At 41.0% G+C, this 12,749-nt stretch overlaps 1 protein-coding gene across 3 annotated transcripts in view; it reads left to right on the top strand.

The window, feature by feature from the left end:
• The window catches only part of PLEKHB2 (pleckstrin homology domain containing B2), a 70,133-nt gene extending 58,837 nt beyond the window's left edge, over positions 1-11,296 (top strand). Inside the window, exons 7-8 of one of the 3 annotated variants that reach the window (XM_028093649.2) lie at positions 3,825-3,930; positions 8,572-11,296. In XM_028093649.2, coding sequence (XP_027949450.1) covers positions 3,825-3,930; positions 8,572-8,708 — 243 coding nt within the window. In that variant the 3' untranslated portion in view covers positions 8,709-11,296. Of the gene's footprint in view, positions 1-3,821; positions 3,931-8,571 lie in introns of all 3 variants that reach the window. The other 2 variants (XM_028093648.2, XM_028093650.1) reach the window with 2 other exon arrangements.
• The last annotated feature ends 1,453 nt before the right edge of the window (positions 11,297-12,749 follow it).

Here is a 12,749-nt window from a genome sequence, read left to right as displayed (position 1 = left end):
GACCCAGTATGTAGTCTATTCTGGAGAAAGTTCCATGTGCTCTCGGGAAGAATGAGTATTCTGTTGTTTTAGGGTGGAATGTTCTGTAAATATCTATGAAGTCCATCTGGTCCAGTGTATCATTCAAGGCTCTTGTTTCCTTGTTGATTTTCTGCTTAGATGATCTGTCCATTGCTGAGAGTGGAGTATTGAGGTCTCCTACAATTAACGTATTGTTATCAATATGACTCTTTATTTTTGTTAACAGTTGGCCTATGTAGAGGGCTGCTCCCATGTCGGGGGCATAGATATTTACAATTGTTAGATCTTCTTGTTGGATAGACCCTTTAAGAATGACATAGTGTCCTTCTGTGTCTCTAATTACAGACTTTAGTTTAAAATCTAATTTGCCTGATATAAGAATTGCTACCCCAGCTTTCTTTTGAGGTCCACTGGCATGGAAGATGGATCTCCATCCCTTCACTTTCAGTCTGGATGTATCTTTAGGTTCAAAATGAGTCTCTTGTAGGCAGCATATGGATGGGTCCTGTCTTTTGATCCAATCTGCAACCCTGTGACGTTTTATGGGAGCATTTAGGCTGTTCACGTTGAGAGTGATTATTGAAAGATATGAATTAATTGTCATCATGTTGCCTCTGAAGACGTTGTTTTTATAGATTGTCCCTGTAAATTCTGTTGTATATCACTCTTGGGGTCTTTCTCCTTTTATAACCCCCCCCTTAATATTTCTTGCAGGGCCGGCTTAGTGGTCTCATATTCTTTCAGTTTCTGCCGGTCTTGGAAGCTCTGCATCTCTCCATCCATTCTAAAGGACAGCCTTGCTGGATAAAGTATTCTTGGTTGCATGTTCTTCTCGTTTAGTACCCTGAATATGTCTTGCCAGGCCTTTCTGGCTTGCCAGGTCTCTGGATAGGTCTGACGTTATTCTGATGTTCCTCCTCTGTATGTAAGGAATCTCTTCCCCCTAACTGCTCTTAAGATGGTTTCCTTGGTTCTAAGATTTGCAAGTTTTACTATTACATGCCAGGGTGTTGGCCTGTTTTCCTTGATCTTGGGAGGGGTCCTCTCTGCCTCTAGGATGGGAATGTTTGTTTCATTCCCCAGATTAGGGAAGTTCTCAGCTACAATTTGCTCAAATATATCTTCTAGTCCTCTCTCTGTCTCTCCACTCCCTCCGGGATTCCAATTATTCTGACGTTGGAACGCTTCATGGTGTCATTTATTTCTTTGACTCTATTTTCATGAATTCTGAGTTGTTTTTCCCTGGCCTCCTCTTTTCCCTTTTTATCTGTTATATTGTCTTCCACTTCGCTTATTCGTTCTTCTGCCTCACTTACCCTAGCTGTTAGATTATCTAGATTGGATTGGATCTCATTGATTGCATTTTTAAGTTCTGCCAATTCAGCTTTCATTTCTGCCCTTAGAGACTGTAAGTTGCCATTAATTGATTTCTCCATTCTAGCCATTGTTTTCACAATTGCTAGCCTGAATTCCATCTCCAACATCTTGGTTATATCTGCATCCATTTGTAAATCTGCAGCATAAGTCATAATCTCTGAGTCTTTTCTATTTTGGGGGTTCCTCCTCCTAGTCATTCTGTTGATGGGTGTTTGAGGGAACCTATAGAGCCCAAATTATTGACCAGAACCCAAGCAAGAAGCACCTATTTTCTTGGGACCGTAGGGTTCCCGGCCTCTTGTTTTCCCAGCCTGTCTTCTGGGGGAGGGGCACTCAGGCAACTGAGTTACTGGGCGGAGTTGTCCTGCCCCTCTGTGGTGGGGGATGGGCTCAGCGGGAATCAGTTTTTGGGGCTTTTGTTCTCTGGCGGCTTTCCCTGGCGGCTTTCCGCGTCTCTTCCCCGAGTCAGAGCAGAAGAGACCATTTCCAACCCTCTGCCTCAGAGCAGAGACCGCAGTCTGTTCTCCAGTGAGCTCTCGAGGCCACACTGTCTCTGTTTCTGTCCGTGCTGCTATAAACTGCAGCGGCCTGCGTTGTTAGCCCCTCTGCTGCGCTCCCAGTCCTGTCTCCAGGTCAGGGCATGTCTTTGCTCTTTATGCTTCTAAAACCACCAGCCGCTCTGGGTTTCCGCCCCAGGGGCTGCCCTAAAGTCCTTTCCCCGCCGCTACTGGCCTGTGAGTCTATGCCCCGTCCCCAGCGTGGGAGGCTGTCGCTCACTGGCGGTGTAGGGTCCCACGGCTAGGCACCCTCCCACTGCCGTTTATTCTCCGATATCTGCCTGTGGAATCAGGGTTCCCTGCTCCGTACCTCAAAACCAACCGCCTGCGATATTCTGTTTGTAGAGATCCATATCTTCTTACATCTCAGGCTGGTTTTGTGGGTGCTCAGAGTGGTCTGGTAGATATCTAGCTCAATTCTGGGGACCAGTTGAAATAGGGTCCCCTACTCCTCCGCCATCTTTCCTTCTTTTCAGAGAGAGAGAATCTTAAGCAGGCTCCACACCCTGTGCAGAGCCTGACACAGGGCTTAATCTCACAACCCTGAGATCATGACTGAGCCAAAATCAAGAGTTGGACGTTTAACTGACTGAGCCACCCAGGTGCCCCCAGAAGCTTTTTAGTTTATTGCAGTCCCAATTGTTTATTTTTGTTTTGGTGTCAAATCCAAAATATTGCTAAGACCTATGTCAGGTGGCTTTCCATCTTTGTTTTTCTACTAGAGTTTTTTGGTTTCAGGTCTTAATGTTCAAGTCTTTAATCCATTTTGAGTTGATTTTTGTGTATGATGTAAGATAGTGTTTCAGTTTCATTTTGTACACGTGACTGTCCAGTTTTTCAGACACCATTTATTGAAGAGACTGTCCTTTCCCTATAGTGTATTCTTGGCTCCTTTGTCATAAATTATTTAACCATATATGTGTGGGTTTATTTACGGGCTCTTTGTTCCATTGATTTGTGTGTGTTTTTATGCCAGTATCATACTGTTTTGATTACTGTAGCTTTGTCATATAGTTTGAAATTGGTGAGTGTGATGTCTCCTGCTTTGATGGTTTTTCCCTTAACGTTGCTTTGGCTATTGGGTTATTTTGTGATTCCATACAAACTGTAGAATTGTTTGTTCTGTTTCTGGGGGTAAAATACCACTAGAATTCTGATAGGGATTGCATTGAACCTGCAGATTGCTCTGGATAGTATGGACATTTTAACTATTCTTACAGTCCATGAGCATAGAATATTTTTTCCGTTTATTTGTGTTTCCTTCAATTTTTTTTTTTTCCTTCAGTGTCTCATGGCTTTCAGTGTACAGGTCTTTCTCTTCTGTGGTTAAATTTATTCCTAGGTTTTTCTCTTTCTGATATAATTGTAAATGGGATAGTTTTCTTAATTTGTCATTCTGATAGTTATTAGCGTATAGGAACACAACAGTTTTGTATATATTGATTTTGTATCCTGTAACTTTACTGAATTCCTTTTTTTAGTTCTAACAGTTTTTTGGTAGTATTCTTTAGAGTTTTCGAGGTATAATATCATATCATCTGCAAATAGTGACAGTTTTACTATTCCTTCTCAATTACTATTACTATTACTTCTCAACTTATTTGCCTTTCATTTCTTTTTCTCCAGGACTTTGATTATGATGTTGAATAAAAGTGGTAAGAGTGGGCATCTTATTGTCTTGTTCCTGATCTTAGAGGAAAGCTTTTAACTTTTCACCGTTGAATATGATGTCAGCTGTGGGCTTGTCATATATGACCTTTATTAAGTTGAAGTACTTTCCCTCTCCACCCACTTTGTTGAGAATTTTTATTACAAATTGATGCTGAATTTCAAAAGTGTATTTCTGATGGGCCTATTTATTTTCAGCAGGCATATGGCTATGGTCCATACAGTGGTGTATACCCACCAGGAACTCAAGTTGTCTATGCTGCGAACGGGCAGGCTTATGCTGTACCCTACCAGTACCCATATGCAGGTAACTCCATTCCTTCCTTTCCTTATTTCTCTTCATTTAGTGGGTAGATGAGTCCTGAAAGATTTGTATTTCTTAGTTTAAGGATAAGTGAGCTATGTTTCTGGTATAGATCTGCTACTGTGTTTAAAATAAAAAGCATGGGTGCCTGGGTGGCTCAGTTGTTAAGCGTCTGCCTTCGGCTCAGGTCATGATCCCAGGGTCCTGGGATTGAGCCCCGCATTGGGCTCCCTGCTCCACGGGAAGCCTGCTTCTCCCTCTCCCACTCCCCCTGCTTGTGTTCCCTTTCTCGCTGTCTCTCTGTCAAATAAATAAATAAAAATAAATAAAATAAAAAGCATTATGTATTTTTATACTACCTTAGAAAGAGTAGGCTTTTAAAAACTTCACTATTGCATCTAGTTTTGTTCCCAAGGAGAGAATTTGTACTTACTGGTATTCACTTATGTTACGGAGCAACCAAACTAAGAGGCCAGTTTTAAGGGATAACTTTCTCTTATTTTTCTCTTTTAGTAACGTCCTTCAAAAATTATCACTACTCAGGTGATATGCCCTTTTGCAGGTGAAGTAAAGGCCTGGAAGGTACTTATATTTATTCTGGGCTTGTGATGCACTTTTTCCATTTTTCACCTTACCTGAGAAAGATTGTAGATGTGAGTAACTGGCCTGTGTGGGTAGCATCAAGTCCTGGGTGCAGTTTGGACAGTGGGAGGTCTAAGGTGGACGTGTAGGAAAATGCTGGCTGTGAGGCTGGAGCCTGCAGTCAGGGCAAGGGGGCTGAGAGCCATGTGACTGATGGACTGAAGAGCAAGGGCACATCCAGATGCCGGGAGAGCAGGGGAAGTCAGGCAGGGGCAGGTTGCAGGGGACATGGCATGTCAGATCAACATATAAGAGAATGAGCTGGTGAATAGCCTAGAAGAAGAGCTTGGAGCTCAGAGAGAGGTAGGAAATTGGAGGGGATTGTGAGCAAACCTAGTGCAATGTCTGAACACAGAAGCAGTGGAAGGAGAATCTGTTATCAGAAAGGTAAGTGGTCACTGATGCTAATGCCACAGGGAGGCCCAGGGGTCACCAGCCCTGAGTCAAAGTGTTCCTCTATTGGTGGTTACTTTGGTTTCTCATACTTTAGCACCTAATACAAGAGTTTCTCTGCTCATCTGTTCCTGCAGTCTGATGCAGTTCACTCAACTAGCATGGACCGTGAGGGATTCTGCTTTCTTGACTTTCTGTCATTTCAAGTTGAAAACCAATAAAATGCTGATGCTAAAAAATGAAGTATTTGTTGGTCCTGTGATCTTAGCACAACTATTTTTGTTTGAATTACCTTTCCCATATAAAATAAATTTTTCATTTTTGCAGTCATATATTACTTTTTACATTTCTTTTCTCATTTAAAAATTTTACATATTTTATCCAGAGTGCTACATAATCTCCATAAATAATTTTTAATGACTTCATATTATCATATTGGGTGGTATATATTATTAGTTGAACGTTCTAGTATTGGCTGTTTACTTTCTTTTTTTCCTGTTTGCAATTGTAGATATTACTTTAAACGTCTAATGATTTTCTTTTTCATTCCTGTTAAATATGTTTTAGAATACATTTTTTATTTGTGTTTATTAAGTTAATATGTAAAGGGGCATAGACATTTATATTTCTTTTGATACCATTGAAATTTATAAAAGTTCTCAAACATGCAAAAGTAGGGACAATAGTTTAATGAACTGTCATTTGTCCATTACCAGCTTCAGTTACTACATCATGCCTGATTTTGTTTCACCTCCATCTCCTTATCTCCAGATTGCTTTGAGGGAAATTTGGACTTTATATCATATCATCTGAAAGATGACAATAAATGTTAATACCATTTACCCGGTTGATTCTCAGAACAGTTTACCAGTTTCTAACACCACTAGGAGTTCATGAAACACTGGTTTCTCAGTTGTCCTGAAAGATTTCCTATTGTTGTTAGCTCTAAAAGTTTTTAGGTCTAAAGTGGATTGTCAGGTGGCTTTCGTTTACTTTTCTCTGATGACTGGTGAAGATAAACATGGTATGATTGTTTATAAATTTGATTTCTTTGCCCATTTATGTTGGAGTTGGTGGTGGGTTTTTAAGCCCTAGCCTAACCAAGCCATGAGAGCCAGCCTCTTTCTAATTCAGCTGCCAGACTTCCAGACTGGGGTAATCTCAGCTGTTTCTTACTGTTCAGAAGAGCTGAAGTTTTGCAGAAGTACTTGTGAAGGGAATTTCTGTAAATCAGATTCTGTCTTTGCTGTTGACTTGCCTCATAGGAAAAGAGATAGCACTCTCAATGGGCACCCTCAAGATAACTTACTGCAAAGGGCAGAGTCAAGTAGGTCGTCCTTCAGCATTAGCATTGTGACCAGCTAGCAGGGGTACTTGCTCTGGAGGGGCGACTTGGTTTGTGGTCATTCCACAGTAGTGTTGTGCTGATAACCATATAGGAGCTCCTCAGTCAGCTCTTCTAGATACCCCGGTGCTTTGCCAACTTGATGACATACTGCCTTCCATTGTTCATAGACATCCTCATCATGTGTAGAGCAGATTAAAGGCCTTCTCTCTCTCTCTCTCTCTCTCTCTCTCTCTTTTTTTTTTTTAAAGATTTTACTTTTAATCTCCACACCCAGTGTGGGGCTTGAAGTAAAGACCCCAAGACCAAGAGTCACATGCTGTACTGACTGAGCCAACCAGGTGCCCCAAAGCCTTCTCTATAATATGATTGTTGCTAGTGGTCAGTTAGCCAGTTTAACAAGTACAAAGGGTGCTGTATACACACTATAAGTGTTCTGTTTTAATTTACCCACATTAGTGAACAGTTGTTCAACTGTCTTTTGATATAGGCTCTAGGTCTTTGCTTTGAGTTGGCTCCTTTGGTTGGAGTTTTCTGTCTTGTAGAGATTGTACTATGACGCATTATTGCCCTGCAGTTTCCCTTGGCAAGTACAAATGAGAAGGCCAGATTTTGTGATTCTTCTATAATTTACTCAGTTCCTTGCTTTAATAGTAATTTGTAAATGTTATCTGCCTTTATTTAGTCTTCCCTAAAGTATCTAATTTAGTTATCCTGGGGAAATAATATCTGTTTCACATTCACATTTTGACCATTTATATAGAGCTTAAATTATTAGGTAATTACAATAAGTACAACTTGGAAATGTTCCCAACTGACTTGGGTAAGGACTTCCCTCCTTGGTAGGAGCAGAGGTGAGCACGAGCTGCAGGAGAGGGCTCTGCTGGTCATGTGGTATGGGTGTCCCTTGGTGTGACCTACTGAGGGGAATGCAGATTTAGATCGTCTAAGGAATCTTTTAAAGTCAGCTTACTAGTTTCTACTATCCTACATTTCATAGTTACAGTTGCCTAATTGAAAACTTTTAACTTTCAAGGCTGTGAAAGTAAGTATTACAGTTCACCAATTTTGAGATTTAAACATTGTGTAAAAGTTTGTCGACTTCCAGTGCTGTTACCTGTATTTGATCAGCCCTTAGGTTTATAATGTTCTCATTCTACTCCTCTGTGGCTTTGGGTTTTTTTCTCTCCTATCCTTCTCCGTCTGTTTGAGGCATTAGTGGTTATTGAGTGCACACTTTGTGGCCCAATGCCTGGGTTTGCATGCCCTTAACAGCCTCTAACCCCTGTGTGCCTTACTTTTGCCCATTGGTAAAATGGGGATAATAATAAACTCAATTCACAAGGATATTGTGAGGATTAAGTGAGTCAGTACACGTAAATGCTTGTAGTACTGTAAATGCTTAGAGTAATAAGGACTTATAAATCTTATTTTTCTGTTGGTTTTCATCTACATGTATACATTACTGTTGGATTAGTTTCTAGCTCCTGTAGGACTGAATTGTTAAGGGAACAGCGGGTCAGGGAGGAAAGTTAATGTTATTTATATTTGAGTAATTTTTAAAGCTAATTAGCTGTGAGACAATATAGCTGTGAAGTACAGAAGATGTTCTCTTTGCTTAGTGATACATTTCCAGTTGTAAACTTTAATGATGCAAATTAAATATTAAATGTGTTTAAAGTTTGCTTTTTAGAAGTTTTTCCCTCTAAGTATTTTCCCCCATAAGGATATGATTAAAAATGAAGAGCGAATTGTATTAGCAGATTTAAGGTTTAATTTAAAAATGGTTTCCATGAATATCAAGAAACTAATTAGCTTTCAAATGGGTTTTACACTTTTAGCTTTAGGTACAGATTCTTGGCTCTCGCCTTGTCTGTAGGCTCTCTGTCTCTCCCACGATCTCCCCCATCTACTTGTCATACTAATGAGCATGATGTGGAAGGCAGAAGTGCACATTGGAAGCTGGAGCTTACAGCTTCATTAGGATCCTGCTGTTTGCAGTGGTTGGGGCTTTGGACGTTGGAAGGTTGAGCACCTTGATTTCCTCTTGGTATAGTCTTAGAAACTGTCACCTGAGCCTTTGGTGGAGGAGAGCTGGGGAGCAACCACTCAGCCACCCCACATACCTCTCCAGAGGAAGACAGCAGGAGGGATGCACATGCAGGGAGATGTGGCCTTTACCATTCTCAGGACACACTCTTTCTGAGAGAATGTTGGACTTAAACTGCTCCTTACAATGTCTGCTTTTTTGCTTCCTTTTTTAGGACTTTATGGACAACAGCCTGTCAACCAAGTCATCATTCGGGAGCGGTATCGAGACAGCGACAGTGATCTGGCACTGGGCATGCTGGCTGGGGCAGCCACGGGCATGGCCTTAGGGTCTCTGTTCTGGGTCTTCTAGAATCCTTCAGATCTGGATGTGCATAGCTTCTGATGCCCTGTGTGCAATACTATAATTTGCAGGGTGTTTTCTGTTGGTGATAAATGTTTTTAATAATAGTTTGAATGGTTCTTTTGAAAGTGGTGACGTCATAGTTATAACTAATCCATACACGTACTGTAGAGAAGGCTTCTGATTTCTGTTTATCTAAAACATGACTCTGGGGCACTGGCTCATTCCAGGAGTTTGTTTATAGAACTCTCGGAATACCTTATTTTGAACATACCTGTTTTGAAAGGCATTTTCTTTTCAGTTAGGTGTAGTGTTTAAGGGACAGTTTACTTTAGTGTTATGTTAATAGTATGGTGATGTATGAGTGAGTTATGTGGCAAGGAGAACTGCAGCTTCTTTCTGTTTAATATCAAACTTTCAAGCCTCAGATCAGAACTGGCTGCATGTAACTTCAGGAATTATGAGCTGGTAAGCTCTCAGGAACTTCCCTGAGGCAGTGGGGTTGGTATTCCCACAATCTATGGGGCCAGTGACTGCTCAGGATGATGGGGGAGGGGCAGCCCTCCCTCCCCCTCCTCCCCCTTAAAATGATGCCTCTTCATTTTATTCTTTGTTTTCTTGGTAGTGATACTTGGAAAATATCCCACATTAGGAATTGACTTGAGCCTCAAAGTTTTAGGGCTTTATCCTTTAAAACTTGAAGAAGGCAAAACAGTTACAAGTATGTGGAGATAGGTTTGCTTTATTCAGAGACGTTATGTTTTTAGTGTCTGCTTTGAGTATTTTTATTGCCACCTCAGCCTACTTATAGCTTATTTTTCTACCTGTTGAGAAAGTGCTATTAGAAGAATGGTGAGGAAAATGGAATGAGAGCCATAGTTACAGTGTTACTGTGTTAGGCCTCCAGAGACTGCACTGTGCAGAGGATGCTCTTTTCCATTTTTCTGAAGGCTGTTAAGCAGGTGTCCTGTTTTGTGCAGGACTGGGGCACATGGAGCCCTGGTGGTGGCGTAGTGCGGGCTCTTGGACCATGGCTGTGGGGGAGACTCAGGTTAGAGATGGGAAATGAGGCCTAAGAACTTGAATGACTTGTTGTCAAGATATTAGTCAACCTGACCAGGGCGCCAGCTTTGTTTTTATTCCTGACTCAGGTCTCACAGAGAAGCTTAAAACATTTAATTTTGAGCCCCAGCTATGTGTGAAGCTCTGGAAAACCCATAATCCTGCACTTCTATTATTTATGTGAACTTTTAAAGCTTCTAATTAGTCCAGTTTTCTATCCTGCATGCTTTAAAAAATGTACTTCTACCAAGGCAATTTAGCCCAGTAATAGTCCCTGTCCTCGCACTCCATGTGGCCCTGTTTCCACAAAATACGCTCTTAGTGGCACAGAATGTTTTTATTTTCTGTGGCCAGTTACTTACATAGCTCATTTGTTTTACTGGTCAACTGATTCCATCTCTGAGCGGACTTAAATAGATTTCCATATGAAGCCATCTGCTAAGCGACCTTTACTGAATGATTCTGGTGAACCTGCTGCCCTGTAGTCTGTATCTAGCTGAAAGGAGGTGCACTTGACTGTCACCTCTTTGGACATTTGGGATGGTAGAAAATTGCCACATGATGTGTGACAACACTGGTTTTGATGGTTAAAAATGTTGCTTTTATGATTTTACATCCTATATAGTAAGAATGGCTTTGTTGAGATTGTAGTCATTACTGGAGCTGGATGCTTTACTAATAAAATATTAAACAGTTTTAATGTTGCATTGGGGTATTAATTTTGAACTTGGAGTTACTGGAACCACAGACTACTAGGTTATGTCCCTGAAATGCACAGGAAGCAGAGTCCACCCACTGACAGAAGGGGAGGTGTGAATTGAAGCTTGAGCACATACATGCACCCTGTTGGCCCGCCCGATTGGGCAGACATAGTTGAGTCTGGAAATTCACTGTTGCCAGTGACTTGATGCTGATATGAAATGCATAATAGTTATAAAGATGGGCTGAGATACTTCATTTCCCTGGTCCAACTTCCAAAGATGTTAACTCTGTGATCACCTCAATTTAGGTAATCCTAAATCAACAAGTTAGATGAGGTGGAAGGAACTTGTTCAGGTGTGAGTAAGCGTTTCGCTTTCATATGTACTTCTGTATAATGTACCTGGAAGAAGTTGGCCACTGACATTGCACACATGCCAATCCGATTGTTCTTTTAATTCCTGGAGTGCACTTCAGGGTCATAGTAAAGAGAAGGGAGAGACCAGTGGCTGTGTTTCAGATGATCATCCTGAAACAGGCCAGGCCAGGCCCCAAGACCTGGATCATAAGGAGACGTTCCTATGTTTGAGACAAATGTCCCAACTTTATTTTCTACATAAGTTACAATCCTGTTTCATTTTTCTTTCTCCTTCCCAAGTTTATGTAGACACAGGCTTGGAATGCAGGTCCATTTTTTCCCCCTAGAATTGATCTATTTTCTGATTGCTTCCCTGTCTCTCATATTCTCTTGTGTCCACAGAACCTGTTTTTCCCTATATATGCAAATTGTATGTTTATAAGTGAAAATGTTAATACATTAAATGATTAACCATAAAGCATGTTTCATTGTGGCTTTTATTTTTTTTTAATTTATTTAAACTAAAAATTAAAACACAGCTTACCCCATTTCTCCCACCACCCACCCCCCACTTTGGCAACACCAATCTTTTTTTTTCGGTTATTTTACAGTAATATACTGTCAGCTATTTCTGCTGCATCATGGGCAATAAGAATGGCACTTACTGAGAATGCCCTAAGTGCTGGGGAATGCGTTACCACATCAGAAAACAATGACTCTTTAAAGTCTTGCAGTAACTGTAAGGCAGGTATCATCCAGGCTATACTGGATGAAACTGAGGCTCAGAAGTTAAAAACTTTTCTCAGGAGCACACAGGTAGTAAGTGAAATGGGTTTGTATCTGATACTAAAGCACATTCTTTCTCTCTGCTGTGCGCATATAAATAAGGGTATAATTTCCACACGAACATATGAATGGCATGTGCAGTAATTCTAAGAATTAGAAAACTGACGGTATCATCATCCTCAACCAGATCCACTTGGCAGTGTGGGTTCAGTAACTTCTCCAATATTTTGGGGTGCATGATTTTGTGTTTTTTGTTTTTAAAAACAATTTTCTTTAGATCCTGAATTACCTTGGTTTCCTCTGGACTAGTTTTTCTGTTTACCTCACCTATTGCAGACTTTGATTAAATGGTGATACATGGTTGCATGTTATAGTTTAAGATGAAGAATCTCATACCAGAAGCCCTGGGTCTCTTGGTTTCACCTCTTTAGAGAAGAATCCTCCAGAATTTTGCCTGGAGACAATTTCTGGATGTGGAGGAGGGTAGACACTCCATACACAGACCACAGCCCTTCCCCTTTCCAGCCTGACTTTGTCCCCATCTACTGCCAGGCTGACCCCTGCTACTTCCAGCTCTTTTTAAAACTTTTTTTTTTTAAATAGGCTATACGTATACATAGCTCCAGAATTTTTTAAAAAAATGAGAGATTCAGTAAGGGGTTTTCCCACCTGCCCATTTCCTACTCTCTCTTTGCTTAACCACGACCACTACTGGTTTATCCTTCATGAGATCCTTCATGCATGTATAAGCTAGTACAAAGATATTTTTCTCCCCTTTTTACATAAAGGGTCGTGTATACACCCATGGTACTCAGACTTTTTAGACTCAGGATCCTTTTATGCTGTTAAATTTTTAGAGGCCTCCAAAGAGCTTTTTATTTTTTATTTTTAAAAAGATTTTAATTATTTGAGAGAGAGCGAGAGAGCAGGAGCAGAGGCAGAGGCAGACTTCCCACATGACAGGGAGCCTGATGGGAGTGGGGTGGGGTCTGATCCAGGGACCCCAGGATCATGACCTGAGCCAAAGGCAGATGCTTAACCGGCTGAGCCACCCAGGCGCCCCACAAAGAGCTTTTTATTTTTATGTTTTTAAAGATTTTATTTTTTTGTTAGAGAACAAGTGGTGGAGAGGGGCAGAGTGAGGG

Source organism: Eumetopias jubatus, unplaced genomic scaffold, assembly GCF_037043125.1.
Source record: "Eumetopias jubatus isolate StellerSeaLion01/CBP00866 unplaced genomic scaffold, mEumJub1_p1.0 scaffold_3, whole genome shotgun sequence".
Lineage (NCBI taxonomy): Eukaryota > Metazoa > Chordata > Mammalia > Carnivora > Otariidae > Eumetopias > Eumetopias jubatus.
Note: the sequence above shows the minus strand (reverse complement) of the source record. Positions and strands in the feature narration are given on the sequence as shown.